The 17,645-nt window shown below is 43.4% G+C and overlaps 1 protein-coding gene and 1 pseudogene across 4 annotated transcripts in view; one reads left to right on the forward strand and one right to left on the reverse strand.

The window, feature by feature from the left end:
- ANKUB1 (ankyrin repeat and ubiquitin domain containing 1) overlaps nucleotides 1–7,913 on the reverse strand; it is a 19,063-nt gene extending 11,150 nt beyond the window's left edge. The window contains exons 1-2 of one of the 3 annotated variants that reach the window (XM_037736860.1): nucleotides 7,739–7,913; nucleotides 2,419–2,477 (exon numbers count right to left, since the gene is read on the reverse strand). Coding sequence is in view for 1 of the 3 variants with exons in the window: in XM_017523838.2 (XP_017379327.1) it covers nucleotides 7,657–7,822 (166 nt within the window). In the remaining 2 variants the exon portion in view is untranslated. Of the gene's footprint in view, nucleotides 1–2,418; nucleotides 2,478–7,656 lie in introns of all 3 variants that reach the window. The other 2 variants (XM_037736859.1, XM_017523838.2) reach the window with 2 other exon arrangements.
- Nucleotides 7,914–9,791: 1,878 nt separating this feature from the next.
- LOC108300881 overlaps nucleotides 9,792–17,645 on the forward strand; it is a 10,876-nt pseudogene continuing 3,022 nt past the window's right edge. The window contains exons 1-5 of the transcript XR_005199315.1: nucleotides 9,792–9,875; nucleotides 10,279–10,393; nucleotides 11,091–11,186; nucleotides 15,167–15,216; nucleotides 17,177–17,336. The product of XR_005199315.1 is annotated as a putative protein SSX6 (transcript). The remainder of the gene's footprint in view (nucleotides 9,876–10,278; nucleotides 10,394–11,090; nucleotides 11,187–15,166; nucleotides 15,217–17,176; nucleotides 17,337–17,645) is intronic.

A 17,645-nucleotide genomic window follows, 5' to 3' on the forward strand; every position in this document is an offset into this window, starting at 1 on the left:
TGACATGGAGTCATGCTCTGTCACCCAGGCTGGAGTACAGTAGTGTAATCTCAGCTCACTGCAACCTCCACCTTCAGGGTTCAAGCGATTCTCCTGCCACAGCCTCCTGAGTAGCTGGGATTACAGGCATGTGCCACCACACCCAGCTAATTTTTGTATTTGTAGTAGGGATGGGGTTTCGCCATGTTGGCCAGGCTGGTCTCAAACTCCTGACCTCAGGTGATCTACCCATTGTCTTGGCTTCCCAAAGTGCAGGGATTACAGGCACGAGCCACTGCGCCCAGCCGTCTTTAGGATTCTTTCTAATGCCTAGAGAGTCCCTCCTTCCAGTTGCATTTTTCTTTCCTTTCTGCTTTCCCTCTCTTTTCCTTCTTGTCTCCTCTCTGCACACACACAACAGAGGATATCTCCCTGCCGGTCCCTTTCTTTCTGGACAGTCTGTGTTACAACCTGTAATCTTGAAATGGGGCTCTTCCTCTGCTACTCCTTACTCTGGTTTGGATTTCTTGAACTTGGACTTTGTGAGTTGATTCCTATTTGCATACTTGTCTTAGAGCCTGACCTGCATTACTACCTTCATCCCCCTCACCTGCCTCAATCCTCATAACCTGGGCCTCTGCTAGGAGAGTTTACTCTTCTTGCTGGAGAATTCTGGAATTATTCTGTAAACATAAAGTAGTAGTTCTGCAACTATTCTATAGAAAGATCTTGATAAACATTTTTCAAAATATGGACCATACTTGCTACAATATAGATCAATTTTCTCTAAAGCTTCTTGCTATACTTAAACTTTCTTATAAAATGTTTAATTCTCATGCACTGGAAACGAAGGACTTTAAACACCACTCCAAGTGCATTTATTTTATCTCCTGATGAAATGATCTATGTTTTTAGTTGATTGTGAAAATCACTCCCAAATGAGCAATAGAAAGCTTTAGCCTGGCCCCGTACTCCAGCCTCCTTAGTCTGCCACAGCTGAGACTACACAGTCTCCATTTGAAGGACCAGCCAGCCCCAGCTCGAGAGGACAACCTTAATTCCAGTAGGAGGGAATTTATTAAGATTTAGGTCAGGGGCCCAGTGTAGTGGCTCACACCTGTATTCCAGAACTTTGGGCAGGAAGATTGTTTGAGGCCAGGAGTTTGCCAGCCTGAGCAACACAGCGAGACCCCATCTCTACAAAAACTAAAAAAAAGATGTAGCGACTTCGAGGGTTCATAGGAAGTCGGTGTTCCCATTCATCCTGGTCAGATATTCTAGTCACTTCTAAGCAAGTCCTCACTTTGTGCCTTATATCGTGAATGTCAATATTCTACCCCACCTTTTGAGTTTTAAGATTAGTTTTCTGTTTATGAATTTCCTACTCTGAACCCTAATCTCTGGGGTTAGATTTCTGTCACGTGTTGTCAGAGCTTCTGATGTCAACATCAGCTTATCTACTTTTGTGCCTCTTGTGTCATTCATTCATTCATTCATTCACTACCTTGGTGCTCTGGTTCATGCATCAAGTCCCTGTTGGATCTCCCTGAGGGTCACCCTCTGTCTTCCTTGGCCTTACCAACTGACAGTTGCAGACTGACCTGCCTATTCCAGCACTTCCACCAGAAAGACTTATTTGAAGATAACCTCCCCCTGCTAAATGTCTATAGATGGGATCTTCCTGGCCTACCTATTCTCTGGAGGTTTGCCTACCCTCAGAGTCTCAGCTGTCTCTAGCCCAGCCTGCCTACTGCTGAATGAGACCTGATTCTGAAAACTACAGAGAAGGCTGTACGATTTAAATCTTCTTCACATTGGTGGGGCATCCCCATCTGATCCTATATTTTGTTTCACTTTAATTCCTTGTCTAGTAGCAAATATTACAGGTGTTATAACCATCAGTTCAGTTCCGTGCAATGAAACAGTCCTGATAATGCTCAACTTTTGAATATCCAGAGAATTTCTAAGCAAGTCAGCTAGGACTGTTTATTGGATAATCCTTTTACCCCTGTTGCTTTGTAATGCCTTCTTTGCCAGATATTAAATTCCTTCATAAGCTAGGAATTCTGTTGGGAAACAGAAATTTACTTGAAAAATGCTATATGTTGCAAAAAAAAATGCAGCTAAAACCTATTACTGGAGAGAGAGGAAAACTAATAAGTTTAGGGCCCCTCACTACCTTCTACAGAGCCTTCTAATTCTCTTGTCTTAGTTTTGAATTTTTTAAAAGAGGACCCACAAAATTGTATTAACTTTACAAAACCTAGATCTGCCCATTCTGTGCTTGCAAACATATCTACTATGTCCAGGCCACACAGGACAGCAGATGGGAGCAACAGTGCCTATTTAGGCAATCATCCTCAACCTCTCTACATGTGGCCTCTGACTCCCAAGTTTCTGGATTCCTCATTCATACCCCAAGAGTCAATGTATGCCTATCTGATTTGGACTTTTTCTTCCTGAATATGGAAAAATTGTTTCTCTGTTTTGAGCTTCCTCTGACGCAGGAAACAAAATAAAACATTGATCAGAGTATCAATAAAGGCATACTGGTTTGGCAGTATCAATTGTTGGAAAGAACCCAATCCTGGGTGTATGATTACCATTTATTAGCAGTGTGACCTTGATCAGATCACTTAACTTTTCCAAACCTCAGTTTTCTTACCAATAAAAGGAATTAAAATGGCACCTTAGGTCTCCATGGGCCTAAAGGTTGGTGAAAGGACCCTGGAGCTAGCTCAGATTTCAGGATCTGAGCCGACACAACCCTGCTCCTGAATGGTTTCTCAGAAGCAATGTGCCCAGGCAGCCATGAATATATCCCATGAGGCATTTATAGTGAAGATTACCGATTGGTATAATCTGTAAAGGAAAGGCATTAATTTGTTCACTCATTTGTTTAGGTACTCCTTGTTGCAAAAAGGATGAATGCCAGTTTATGAATATATGTGAAATATAAACAGAACAACAAGCAGTTAATTATGTAGATAAGCAAGAGGAAAGCAAAGGCCAGGGCAGAGATTTCAGAGCTAGAAGCAGGGCTAAACTGAATATTTGGTACCATATAGGTTGTTGTAAGACAAGGGGTGTGTGTGTGTGTGTGTGTGTGTGCATATATATGTGTCTATTGGACCTATATGATGTGCCACTAAGCCTCAAGTCAGAAAATAATACATATTAAGATATGTTTAGCATGATAGATTCATGATAAATTGGTCATTATATGTTCTATCTACCACCAGAATCCCCTTATCCCCTCATTACTTATCTTCTTAATCCCTGAACTCTTTCTCCATCTCCTCCATTAAAACTGTTCTCTCTGAGCCCACCAAAGACCTTTAAACTAAATCCAAAGCTATTTTTCTAAGAATTGTCTTTGGACTTTTACCAGCACCTTGAAAACAGCCTCATCATCTGTTACAATACAGAGTTCCAGTTCTCCTGACTGTGATAGCTTTCCATGCCTCGTTTTCTGACTCTGTGTTTGCTCTGACCTCAGCATGTCCTGAGTGCCAATCATTGGCCCTTAATACATTCCTCTCTATATTTACTCTCTGAAGAATGCACTCCTCACCTGGCTCGATCTCCACCTACATGGGCAGGATCAGTATCTGCTAACCCAACCTATCACTCAAGCACTAGTTCCTTGTTAGTAGTGAAGGAGAATTAGAAGACTTCAGGTGTACTTACAGCTTTGCCACTAACTGACCAGCTGAGTAACTTTATTTTAAAAAGTACTCTGAGTTTCCTTGTATCTAAAGCTTAAAACCTATAACTCCTTTCATCAATTTCCCCACCACTGTCCTAGGGTGAGAGCTTTGGTTCTTACTTCTACTTAAATGTGATCTAGGGTCGGGCGTGGTGGCTCATGCCTGAAATCACAGCACTTTAAGAGGCCAAGGTGAAATTCCTCACTTGAGGTCAGGAGTTTGAGACAAGCAACATGGTGAAATCCTGTTTCTTTTAAAAAGAAATTTTAAAAAACTGGCTGGGCGTGGTGGCTCATGCTTGTAATCCCAGCACTTTGGGAGGCTGAGGCATGTAGATCATGAGGTCAGTTCTAGACAAGCCTGGCCAACATGGTGAAACCCCATCTCTACAAAAAATACAAAGATTAGCTGTGCTTGGTGGTGAGTGGCTGTAATCTCAGCTACTAGAGAGGCTGAAACAGGAGAACTGCTTGAACCTGGGAGGCAGAAGTTGGAGTGAGCCAAGATCACGCCACTGTACTCCAGCCTGGGCAACAGAGCCATTTCAAAAAAAACAAAATTAGCCAGGCATGGTGGGATATGCCTTTAGTCCCAGCTACTTGGGAGGCTGAGGTGGGAGAATCGCTTGGATCCAGGAGGCAGCGGTTGCAGTGAGCTGAGGTTGTGTCACTGCACTCCAGCCTAGGTGATAGAGTGAGACCCTGTCTCAAAAACAAAAAAAAGTGATCTAGCATGATGTTCTGTCCTGTTCTATCTTCTGTGTTTCTCAGATTTGTCTCTTCCATTGCTAGTGGAATTAATTAATACTGGGATTATCAAACATGCCAGTTAGTGTACCACCCTCCCTGCAGGCTTTCCTCACTCCTTTCTGTATTTCATATTGCTTGCTACCAGATTAAACCTCACTTAAAACATTCCTGTTCAGAAGGTGCATGGCTCTGGCTACAGCCGCAGCAAACCTGCGCTCTGTCCCCTCACCTTAAGACCCTCCTCCCTCTGCCCTCAGCTGTGTTTCCTAGTGCTCTCAGCAAGGCCCCTTCACTCTCCAGAACAGTCTCCTGTTTTCTGTCCTTCCCTGGGATAAGACGATGCTTATGAACCTGTGACTCGTGCTTTTCTCCTGGCCTGGAAGCCTGGACTGTCTTCCCTTTCTCCTCTCAAATGATCCATAGTTCCCACATTTTTGTGTGCTCCAGCCATATATTCTTCAGAATGCCTTCCCTACCTGACTTCAGCCTGCATTGAGCTGACTTACTGCATTTTAACTGAGTGTGAATACATGTCTCATTTCTATCACTTTACTGTAGACACCCAGAGTGCAGAGGCAGCTTTGTAAATATTTGTGTAAGCTAGTACGTGGAGTGATTAATTGAGCTACTTAAATCTTTGATTTTCAACCTGGACTTGACCGCTTCTCTAAACACTTCTGATTTTCCACTGCCTTTGGAGAAGGGGCCAAGGTTCAACTCCTGATAGCAGCAGGGACGACTTGTTGACTAGAAAGAGAAATCCTGCAAGAGAAGCTGATCAAGGACTCTTTTTACCTTCTAGTTTAAAAAAAGATGAGCTGGCTGCTTAAGGGATATTAGTTATGCTTTAGGCAAAGGTATGAAGCATATGAAGGAGGCCAAAGTTTGGCCCTTCTTCCCTTCCCTTTGAGGTCCTTCTTTCCTTGCCTGTCCTCGGAAGTTCTGTGTTCTCATGGTGGCCAAAGCAGCCTACTCAGGTCATGCTCAGATCCTTAACTTTGTTATCTGAACACCCTCATTTCCTAAAGTTCCTACTCCCAGAGAGTCATTTTAAGGAGCAGGTATGCTGTCCTTGACACACACTGAGCAAGTCATTTAATCATTCAGAAGATTTGCTTTTTTTTTTTTTTTTTTTTTTTACAAATCTGTAAAAGTTGGGGTTGGGTCAATTCAAATTATCTTCCAGCTTAACACATCACATCATAATCTGAGCAGTATAGGCCTGAAGAATAGTCATCCAGAGTTTATTATAGTTTTGTTTTACCCTGTGGTACTTCATTACATAACTAGATTATCAGTTGCTTGGGGACAAATGCCACTGTGTGCCCTTCCTTATGTAAGCCCTCATCATGTTCTAAGCAGGGCTTACCCTCCTGCAAGCATGCAGAGCAGATGTGTGCATTATAGCAAAGTACTCTGAGGACGAATTGCAGAACTTCTTAATTTAAAATAACAGGAAAGAATAATGCCAAGCAAATATAACAGTAGAAGTATCAATAAATGCAAATTTACCAGTTATATGAAGCAAAACTACTTAACTAAGGACACCTACAAAGCCCTATGTATATGTTGGGAGAACTCAAATTTCATTGCAATGTTATAAACACAATGTTACCTAAGGATGTGCTGATTGTCAGCAAGGATTTATATACTTCAAGTAATAATTTCTATAAGGTTCCAACCATTTAAAAAAATATGAAATGCTTCACAAACTTGTATGTCATTGTCACGTAGGGGCCATGTTAATCTCTCTATTGTTGAACCATTTTTTAGCATGCTTAAAACAAATCTGAAAGCCTTTTTTAAATTGATGTTTGGCTACAGCAGATATTACCTGGAAGTACAGATTTTTTTTTATTTTTTGAGACAGGGTCTTGGTGTCACCCAGGCTGGGGTGCAGTGGTGTGATCACAGCTCACTATAGCCTTAACCTCCTGGCCCAAGCGATTCTCCTACCTCAGCCTCCCAAGCAGCCGGGACCACAAGTGTGCACCACCACACCTGGCTGTTTTTTTTTATGTTTTGTAGAGATGAGGGTCTCACCATGTTGCCTAGGCTGGTCTTGAACTAATGAGCTCAAGTGATCCCCCTCCCTCGGCCTCCAAAAGTGCTAGCATTACAGATGAATCACTAGTCACTATGCCCAGCCGAGGTATAGTATTTAAAGAGAGGTTGTAATTTCTATCAGGTATAAACGCCATTCCACTAAGGCAGGTTTTCAGCCAGTACAGCATTGTGTCACATTGGGAAAAAGATTATTTTAACATAAGCAGCAACATTTTAAAGATAAAATTGCCCAAAGCAGTGTTCAGAATAGCAGGCATCATATGCTACCTTGCATTTTAAAAGGGAAAAAGAGGGCCAGGTGTGGTGGCTCACATCTTTAATCCCAGCACTGTGGAAGGCCGAGGTGGGCAGATCACAAGGATGGATACCATCCTGGCCAACATGGCAAAATCCCATCTCTACTAAAAATACTAAAATGAGCTGGGCATGGTGGCACATGCCTGTAGTCCCAGCTACTTGGGAGGCTGAGGCAGGAGAATTGATTGAACTCAGGAGGCAGAGGTTGCAGTGAGCTGAGATTGCACCACTGCACTCCAGTGTGGCAAGGGAGTGAGACTCTGTCTCAAAAAACAAAAAAAAAAAAAAAGGTAGGGGGGAATATGTACTTCAACTTGCATTTATACATGCTTGAAGTATATTTTGAGAGAGAAAAAGATGAAGTGGTCTAAGTTTTGCTTTCCCCCGCTTGAGGATATTAATGAATCTGCTTTGAGAATAAGACTTCACATGCCTATGAGACCCTCCTTATGTCTTAGTCTGTAGACCTAGACACAAGAATGAAATGTTGATAATTCATATCTACACTGAACTTACAGAGATTTCCATTAGAAATATTGCCTTCATTTGTTGAGGTTTAATTTGGAAATACTTTTGATTGTAAATATTCAAAACAATAATGGTTGCCCATGGGGAGGGAACTAAGTGCTTGGAGGGCCAGGAGAGGGAGGGAGGCTTACCACTACACATCCTTTTCCACTCTGGTATTTAAACCATGTAAATGTAGTAACTGTTTTAAAGTGGATATGTAAATAAAGTTGACAGATTATATATGAAAATCTAGATTTCCATTTTCTCTTGAAAAGCTGCAAAATCTGGTGTCAAAGGTACCCTAGTGCTGAATGGTAGCTGATATCAAATATACTGAGCGGTACCAATATCAGTCTGGTAGTCCTTGAGCGTGTTGCAATCATACATCTCCAGTCCCTTTGGGGTTCGGAGACAGTAAACACTCACAGGGAGGCCACATCTCAGAGTTACCAGTGTTCTCAGGTCAGACACTTTTTTGTCAAGAAGGGAAATGCTCTCCATTATTGGCATTGTGTCTTCTGTTACAGCATTGAACACGTATAGAGTAGGCTTGTCTTCTTCCTAAAGGGAGAGAAAAGGAGGGAACTTATTGTCTGGAGATTAGGATGAGGGCCAAGAATTTCGGGGGTAGCTCTGAGCACCTCTAGCTCCATGACATGGGTGTTAAAGTGAAAGCAATAGTCGGTTAAGTTCTCTGCCTTCTGGTCTGAGTCTAGTTCTTAAGTCCTGAGATATTAACAGGTCCTTCCATTTGAGTGAAGTGAAGGAGACTTGGCAGGGCTTTGAGATCCTTTGTACTTCTTAGTCTACAGACCCAGATACATGAGAATGTTAATAATTTATATCCATCCTGTGCTTATGGATGTGTTAGTTTAGAAAACATTTCTCTATTATGCAGCATTTTAATTTGGAATACTGTGGATTTGAAATCTTTAGTCAATTAACAAATTTTTTTCTCAGAGTTTATTTCTAGCAAGAGGAACTGAGTTGAGAGTGGGAGGGGAGTGTTTGCTTATCATTTTGTGCTTTTCATTGTCTGTATGGCTTGACTTTTTAAAAAGTCACATACAGGCCGGGCGCAGTGGCTCACGCCTGTAACCCCAGCAATTTGGGAGGCCTAGGTGGGCGTATCACAAGGTCAAGAGATCAAGATCATCCTGGCTAACATGGTGAAACCCTGTCCCTACTAAAAATACAAAAAATTAAATGGGTGTGGTGGTGGGCACCTGTAATCCCAGCTACTCAGGAGGCTGAGGCAGGAGAATCGCTTGAGCATGGGAGGTGGAGATTGCAGTGAGCCGAGATTGCGCCACTGCACTTCAGNAGACGGGGTTTCACCATGTTGACCAGGATGGTCTTGATCTTTTGACCTCGTGATCCACCCGCCTCGGCCTCCCAAAGTGCTGGGATTACAGGCTTGAGCCACCGCGCCCGGCCTATTTATTTATTTTTTGAGACGGAGTCTCACTCTGTCGCCAGGCTGGAGTGCAATGGCGCCATCTAGGTTCACTGCAACCTCCGCCTCCCGGGTTCAAGTGATTCTCCTGCCTCAGCCTCCCAAGTAGCTGGAACTACAGGCGTGCACCACCACTTCCAGCTAATTTTTGTAGTTTTAGTAGAGACGGGGTTTTACCATGTTGGCCAGTATTGTCTCGATCTCTTGATCTTGGGATCCCCCTGCCTTGGCCTGCCAAAGTGCTGGGATGTTAGAGGCCTACACCACCACCCGCAGCTAATTTTTTTTTTTGTTTGTAGAGATGGGGGTTTTGCTGTTTCCCAGGCTGGCCTCGACCTCCTGGACTCAAGTGATCTGTGTGCCTCAGCCTCCCAAAGTGCTGGGATTACAGGCCTGAGCCCACTGCACCTGGCTGATTGCTGCATCTTGAAATGCCCCACATTCTCTCCAAGTGATGGCGCGCTCTCACAGTCTCAGAGATTCTAGCTCTCTTCCTCCTAATAATTTACACATAGTCCAGTAATAGACTCTAAATCCATTCATATTAGCAATGTTCATTTCTCTTCAACAGAACAGAACCCCCCATCGCTCTGCCTGATCAGATCCATCACCAGAGAGACCATGTGATCTCTGGGACTCACTTTCCTTCCTTTAGTGAGTTGAGGTGTCAGAACGCCCCCACTCAATAAAATTACACAGTCATGTCCCTGCCTCCCCAACAAGGGCCTGTACATCTTTTAGGGTAAGTCTGTCTCTAGGGAAACAACAACAACAGTAGCCAACCCCGTCCCAAAGACTCAAGGCTGCTTTGCCCTTAGGAAAGCTGTCATCCCCAATCAATACTTCTCCCAGAGACCCTTGGCTCCCTGTTTTGATCTGACTTCTCCCCATGTCCTTACTCGGGAACAGATAAGCCACGGATGGAGAAATGCAGCACCTGACTCCAGGTGACTGTGGCCGGCCTTCAGTGATTTCCCCCTCCACAGGGCCTTTAACTCAGGCTGTTTTTCTCTTGCAGGTCAGACTGCTCCCGGAGCCATGAACGGAGATGACAGCTCTGCAAAGAAACCCGGTGATGATGAGCAAATATCAGAGAATAAACGCAAGGTGAGGTGACCTGGAGGGGCAGAGTAGTGGCACAGGGGACAGTATAGGGTGACCAAGTTTCTGAGGAGGGGAGGACAGAGGTGCTGGGGACAAGGGGCAGGGTCTCCGGGAGATCTGGGCCCTTGGTAGTCTCCCACCCTCGCTCTGTCATCACCTAGCATCCTTGGGGACAAGTCTGTTATCTGGCACTACATTTGGTGACTCTCAGTCCATTCTGGAAGGTGGAAAGAGAGCCAGCCAGCAATATTGAAGCTAGGGAAGATCACCCGTGCCATCTTCCCTGTGGCATCAACCAGGAGGGATTACCATCCCCACATCCAGCACAGAGGAAGCGGTTCCCCCTGGACGGCAGGCATGCCTAGCATAGTGACTGCCAGAATTTCTTTTCCTTTTTATTTTCTAGGCCTTTGATGATATTGCCCAATACTTCTCTAAGAAAGAGTGGGAAAAGCTGAAATACTCGGAGAAAATCACCTATGTGTACATGAAGAGGAACTATGAGGCCATGAGTAGACTAGGTAACAGAAAGTTCTAGATACAGCCAAGTCTGGGGACACATGAGCATCCCTTTTCCTGCTTTGGCTACTTCTCAGGCTGCCGAAAGTACCCCACATTTTCCTTTTGTGCAGGGAAAAATCCCAAGCCAGCTTCTGGGTGTTCTACTCCTCTGTAGCCTGTCAGGGCTGAGGGTAGGGACTGGCCAGTGGAGCTCATACTTGGACCTGCGTGGTTCCCCCGTAGGCGTCTGTTCTGATGAGCACAACTGTCCATGGCATCCTGGCCCCCACCCTCGGCTTCTCTCTCTCTCTCTTTTTCTCTCTCAGCTCCTGTCTCTCTCTCTCTCTCTTTCTCTCTCTCTCTCTCTGTTTCTCTTTCTCTCTCTCTCTCTCTTTTTGAGTCAGAGTCTCACTCTGTCACCCAGGCTAAAGTGCGGTAGTGCAATCATAGCTCAAGTGCAGCCTCAAACTCCTGCAGCAATCCTCCTGCCCCAGACTCTGGAGTAGCTGGGCTACAGGCATGTGCCACCATGCCCAAATAATTTTATTTTATGTTTTGTAGATACGGGGGTCTTTATGTTGCCCAGGTTTGTCTTTAGCTCTTGGCTTCGAGCAGTCCTCCCGCCTCAGCCTCCCAAAGTGCTGGTACTACAGACATGAGCCGCCGCGCCAGGCCTAAGCTTGTCTCTTAAGGAATAAGAATTTTGCTTCTTTCTAGGTTTCCAGGTCACCCTCCCACTTTTCATGCGTAATAAACAGGCCGAAGACTCCCAGGAGGATGATTCTGATAGAGACTCTAACCCCGGGAATCTGGGTGAGTAGATGGGAAGGGCTGGAAAGGGTCTCCTCAAGCCCAGCTGCTTTTCTGCTCAGCTGCCTGGGAGAGATCCTCAGGCATTTGCCTCCTCATACACATCAGGGCTGAGTAAAAAAAAAATGTATTCAGAAAGTTCTACGGAGGCCACTCATATAAAATTCTAAAACATGCAAAACAAGAATATATATTACTATGGATAATAAATAAGTAAATGGTAAATGTATTAAAACATAAATGTGAATAAAAAGCCATCAAACTCAGGAGACTGGCTGTAAGTGGAGGAGGGAGGGTAGGGATTGGTGAGGTCTGCACAGACAGCTTCAGCTGTGTCTTGTTTATAGTGGTTTTGGTTTTTGGGTTTTTTTTTTTTTTTTTTTTTTTTTTTTTTTTTTTTTTTTTTTTTTTAATGATCTTCCCAACTTGGCTTCCCATAGTGTTGAGATTATAGGCGCGAGCCACTGTGCCCAGCATACTCTTTACTATTTAAAAAGGGAAATACTGAATATAGGTTTAGAAAAATTTCTTTTGTTTCTTTCATTTCGTAGTACAAGTAGGAAAGCAAGTAGAACTGAGATTATCTGAAGTAGAACTCATATGGAAAGTTTGAGGAAAATATTAATCCTTCTGTTAACAACAGTTTAAACAAGCCAAACCCAAACTCAAAATATAGCAAATAGGAAAAATGGGAAGCAGGTGGGGAAGAAAATATTATTATCATTTCTACTTTTCTAATGAAAAATGAAACTGACTTTACTTCCTCTTTAGCAGATTCAGGACAATAATATTTTTCTGCAACGGCCTGTTGTTGGGTTGGCAGATACCAGTGCATGGTGCTGCCACAGAATGCCCACGAATGCTGGACTCTCTCAGAACCTGGTATCTTGCCTCCAGGTTCTCCAGGAGGCTCCAACCTGTCAATGCTGGCTTGCCCCTCCTTTGTTTCCTTCCCTTCTTTCTTTCATCAGAATCCCTCTCTGGTTTCTCCAGGGACCCCTCCCTCCTGCAGACTCATAATACATTAAATTCATTCCCCTCTCCCACATAACATATTGCAGTAACATAGTCAACATGGAGACCTTTTTGAAAAAGCCTTTGAGGAGTGATGTTACTGATGAAATTTAAGGCTACGATACTTTGATCTAGGGCCCATAGCAGTGATTGATGTGAATAGGAATAGGTTCGGTTCTTCTGTGACTGCACATAAAGCCAGATCAGCAGGCTGAGTTGCCCACTGAGACTAACGTGCTTAGAAAAAAATTTTGATGATAGTTTCTCATAAACCCATGCAATACAAATTTAAAGTACACAGGATTCACCCTTTCCCTTTTGCCATGCCATGCTTGCCTATGGTTCCATAAGGCAAATGTCTGTTCAAGCTAATCTAGATAATATTTATGGGCAGGCAGAAATTCCTATGAAAACTGAATAAAAAGATACTGGGAAAGAGAGAAAAATTGTATTTTATGTAATAGCTCTTTTTAATTTCTTTAAAAATTCCTAATTTATATTTAGAATTAAATGCAAATAGCAAATTAAATGCAAACAACAAAACAAATGCAAATAGAATAACATGCAAACAAAATAGCAGATGCCCAAGTCACTCTTCAAAAAAACACTTTTTAAAATTTATTTATTTATTTATTTATTTTTAGAGTCTAGGGCTCCCTATGTTGCCCAGGCTGGTCTTGAACTTCTGGGTTCAAGCAGTCCTCCCACCTCCTGAGTAGTTGGGGAAAGAATGCACCTCCATACCGGCTCTCAAGTCACTTTTAAGTTAACTAGCTATATGAGGTTAGATAAATAAGTTAAAAAGAAACTTCTCAGAATATGAATAATTACATATTTATATCTATAAAGATAAGAATCTGTAACCCAGTATACATATAACTGACTCTGGAACAAGTAATAAGGGAGAATTGCAAAATATCTGGCAATCTTTTTTTTTTTTTTGAGGCAGGGTCTCACTCTGTTGCCCAGGCTGAAGTGAGGTGGCATCATCAGAGCTCACAGTAACCTCAAACTCCCAGGCTCAAGTAACCAAGTAATCCTCCCGCCCCAGCCTCTAAGTACAGGCACTCGTCACCACACCCAGCTACTTTTTAAATTCTTATTTGTAGAGACAGGGCCTAGCTATGTTGCCCAGGTGTCTGGACACCCTGGCCTCAAGCAATCCACCTACCTCAGCCTCCTAAGTATTGGGATTACAGGAGTGAGCCTTTGGGCCCAGTTGATCTGGCATTCTTTAGATGAAAATAAAAAGTGCAAGGAAGAAAATATTATTATTAATGAACCAAGGTTCTTAAGTCTCAAGAAAATTAACACCTACAGAGTTCTGTTCAATTTTTTTTTTTTTTTTTTTTTANGCAACCTCCGCCTCCCGGGTTCAAGCGATTCTCCTGCCTCAGCCTCCCAAGTAGCTGGGATTACAGGCACCCGCCACCACACCCAGCTAGTTTTCGTATTTTTAGTAGAGACAGGGTTTCACCATATTGGTCAGGCTGGTCTTGAACTCCTGACCTTGTGATCTGTCCACCTCGGCCTCCCAAAGTGCTGGATTACAGGCGTGAGCCACTGCGCCTGGCCTGTTTATAGTGTTTCTAATATTCTGAATAAATAAATCAGATCTAACATAGTTGTGGGATAATGTTGAGATCTGACTGGACTCAATATTATTCCACATACTTTTCTGTGTGTTTGAAATACTTCTTTTAGGCTGAGCACGGTGGCTCATGCCTGTAATCCCAGCACTTTGGGAGGCCGAGGCGGGTGGATCACAAGGTCAAGAGATCGAGACCATCCTGGTCAACAAGGTGAAACCCCGTCTCTACTAATAATACAAAGAAATTAGCTGGGCATGGTGGCACGTGCCTGTAGTCCCAGCTACTCGGGAGGCTGAGGCAGGAGAATTGCTTGAACCCAGGAGGCAGAGGTTGCGGTGAGGCGAGATCGTGCCATTGCACTTCAGCCTGGGTAACGGGCAAAACTCCAACTCAAAAAAAAAAAAATGTTAAAAGTGAAAAGAAAATGCTAAAAGTATAGATCCGCCAAAAACTTCCAGAGTTTGTTTCATTAACAGCATGTAGGTATTGATAACTTTCTTACGATGATAAACACATTATGTAACAAAGATTGCTGTTTATCTGTATTTTATCAAAACCAAATAGTCTTTTCTTTCCCAAACAACCCCGATTCTCCATGTTGAGCTTGGAAGAGGGTTTGAAAGAATGATCCCTCATCCAACATACAGAGAGCTTTCCCACTAGTCAGTGAGCAGAGATGATGTAGGGTGAAAAAAGACAGATTCCAGGTTAGAGATCTTTGTGCATTTCAGTATATAAAGGGGACATTTGTGTTTACTTGCTCTTCTGCTCTGACAACACAATTATAAGACAAGGTTAGAATGTCCCAACTGTCCGGTAGACCTATTATTCCCCAGGTAAAGAAGCCAGATTCTACAATCTCCCATAATCACTAGTAAGAAGTCTGAAAATTCAGTGCTTGAGTATCTGCCAAGTTTCTGACATTAAAGGAGTGTCTTTCTACTGAAAGTATTTCAGAGCCACTGGACTAAATCATCCAGGGTTCATCACACATTTCACAGCTTAATTGACATACCATAAGATTCACCCATTTTAAGTGTACAGTGATTTTTAGTTGTTGCATATCTTGAGTGGATACAGTTCAGATTCCCAACCAATTTAATTATTTGGGGAAAAGTAAAAGACATGTAATGGAATAAGATGAGACTGTGATGGGTTTAGTCCCCATTTGCTAAATGATGAGAAGGAAAATTCTGAATTGATGCCACAGGTAAGTGCACCAACCATTGCTAAAGATAACTCAGAAGCAAACCTCAACTCCTCAACAATGAGTGGACTCGTAACCCTCTGCTGCAGAATACCCTGATGCTGTGGAAGTCTCTCTAGAGTTTGGAAATATTTACCAACAAAGAAAAATTCTGATATATTCTCTTTCAGTTGAACGTCGTACGATGACTTTTGGCATGTTCCAGGGACTCTTCCCGCAGGTGAGCATCTCCCAAATTTAAAGTACCAGAGGACCTTTGTCCCTCCATGGTTGTGAACACTGGTAAGAGTGGAAGAATATCAAAAATGCCCTCACTGCCTCCTTCTCCCCGCGTTTATCACAACACCTGGTATAGCATCGATGGCTTGATAATACTAACAGTTGTGATGGTTAATACTTCTTTTGTTTTCATAGTGATCCAGATATTATTTTAAGCGGTTCACATGGATTAATTTATTTAATCCTTAAGAAAACCTCCATAATGTTGTTTCTATTATTATCTCCAAATAATGAGTCACACACTTCAGTTGTCATCTGTATAAAATCCATGCGACTTGGCACAAATCTTCTATTTCTCTGAGCTCCAGATTCCTGGTCCATGAAATGGAAGTAAAAATCATAGTTAGCCAGGCACCATGGCTCACATCTGTAATCCCAGTACTTCGGGAGGCTGAGGTGGGCACATCATGAGGTCAGGAGATGGAGATCATCCTGGCTAACACCGTGAAACCCTGTCTCTATTAAAAATACAAAAAATTAGCCCGGCGTAGTGGTATGTGCCTGTAGTCCCAGATACCCCAGAGGCTGAGGCAGGAGAATAGTTTTAACCTGGGAGGCAGAGGTTGCAGTGAGCCGAGATTACGCCAGTGCACTCCAGCCTGGGCGACAGAGCAAGACTCTGTCTCCAAAAAAAAAGAAAAAAGAATCGTAGTTCATGTTACAGATCACAGTTATCAGCAAAATCATAAAATGAGGCTATCGTGGTAGAGAGAGATGTTAAATAGTTTACCTGAGACACGGTAGCAGTGATAGTCTAATCCAGAGCTCCAAGCCATTTAAAGCTCATTCACATTTTCATTGGTTGATGAAGTTCAGCTGTTGCTCACTAGCGCTTTACCCTGTAGGGCCTGCTGGTGCTTCCATTTAGACACCCACTCTGCAACAGAAAGGACCAGCTGGCCTCTGCTCTGTTACCCAGGCCATTCACATGAATTAGGAATCACTTTCACTATTGCCCCTCCCTACTGTGAGCTGCTTGAGGGCCTTGTCTGCACCTGGGGCATCTGGGAAGCCCCAGTCCCAGCCCAGGGGATCCCTCAGAGGCCGCTGAATGAGTGACCCCACAACTGCAGATTCAACTCTTAGAGGGTAAAGGGATCTGGGAGTTGGGTTGCCAGTGTGGAGACCGAATTCAAAGAAGGGTCATGAAAGATAATAACTTTTATTATTACTACATTCAAACAGCGTTTACAAACTTAGAGGGGACTTTCCCTTAGCCTGTTTTACATGTATTGTTTCACTATTTCATAAGTGAGGAAGCTGAATAAAGTACCTTGACATTGTTGGTCAGTGACACATCCCAGTGCAACCAAAGTTGGTATGGGTGCCACCTCAGTTAATTCCACATTCACTGTTGGTGCCTTGGTAGGTGGTATGCCATATCCGGTACTGTTTTCTTTGCTGCCTAGACTAATTTCTGCAAACCATTTCTTTGCCTCTCCCTTCCCTGTATTCATCTCCCTACACCATCTTTTCCAGCAGTGTTTTGTCCCGTCTCTCTGTTTTTACGTTTACTCAGCAGCTGTCTACAAGCTTATATGGGATACCTTGTATTTTATAGAAGCTCTTCCTTTTGTAGACCTTGTGAATTCTTAGAATGCTATTCTTTTCCAAATCTTCTGTACACCACACTCTCAATGACATGGAGATTTTTGCTGTTGGCAAGGATGTCAGTCTCAAAAGAGTGTGAAGATAAGCATTCTAGCCCTGGAAACCCCATTTGTTTAGGCCATTCTTTTCCCTTCTAACCTCCCAGGTTTCTCCTAATTTAGGTATGTATAGCTCTCCCAGCGTTGTTGAGAACATTGATTAAGGTAATGCCTGTGAAGACACTTTGTAAGCTCTAAAGCACTATAGAAATGCCACTGATACTATTTATGTGTGACCTTCACATTACAAAGCTCGTGCCCAGGGAGCCACCAGAGGAAGAAAATTATTCGGAGGCAGTGCCAGAAACATCTGGCACACAAAATGATGTGAAACCGCTGTGCTACCCACAGTGCACCCCGATGTACTCCTCCGGAAAGCCAAGTACCTCTGAGAAGATTAACAAGATAACTGGTAAGAGGAAATAATTTGGGAACAACCCCTCTGGCTTCCCTGGCTATGTTGAGGTGTGTGGATTGGGTGTGTGGCGTGGACCCCAGACAAGCCTGGGCCCGGGCTGGGCTGAGGAGCTCTCCGAGCTCCAGGTGAGATGTTAGACATGACTTCCAGAGACACAGACCTGAGTTGTCATCCATATAAAAAACCACGTGACTTGAGGCAAGTCGTCTTCTTTTTTTTTTTGTTTTTGAGACAGAGTTTTGCTGTTGTTGCCCAGGATGGAGTGCAATGGCGCGATCTCGGCTCACCGCAACCTCCGCCTCC

Source organism: Cebus imitator, unplaced genomic scaffold, assembly GCF_001604975.1.
Source record: "Cebus imitator isolate Cc_AM_T3 unplaced genomic scaffold, Cebus_imitator-1.0 Scaffold30, whole genome shotgun sequence".
In the NCBI taxonomy this organism is placed as follows: Eukaryota; Metazoa; Chordata; class Mammalia; order Primates; family Cebidae; genus Cebus; species Cebus imitator.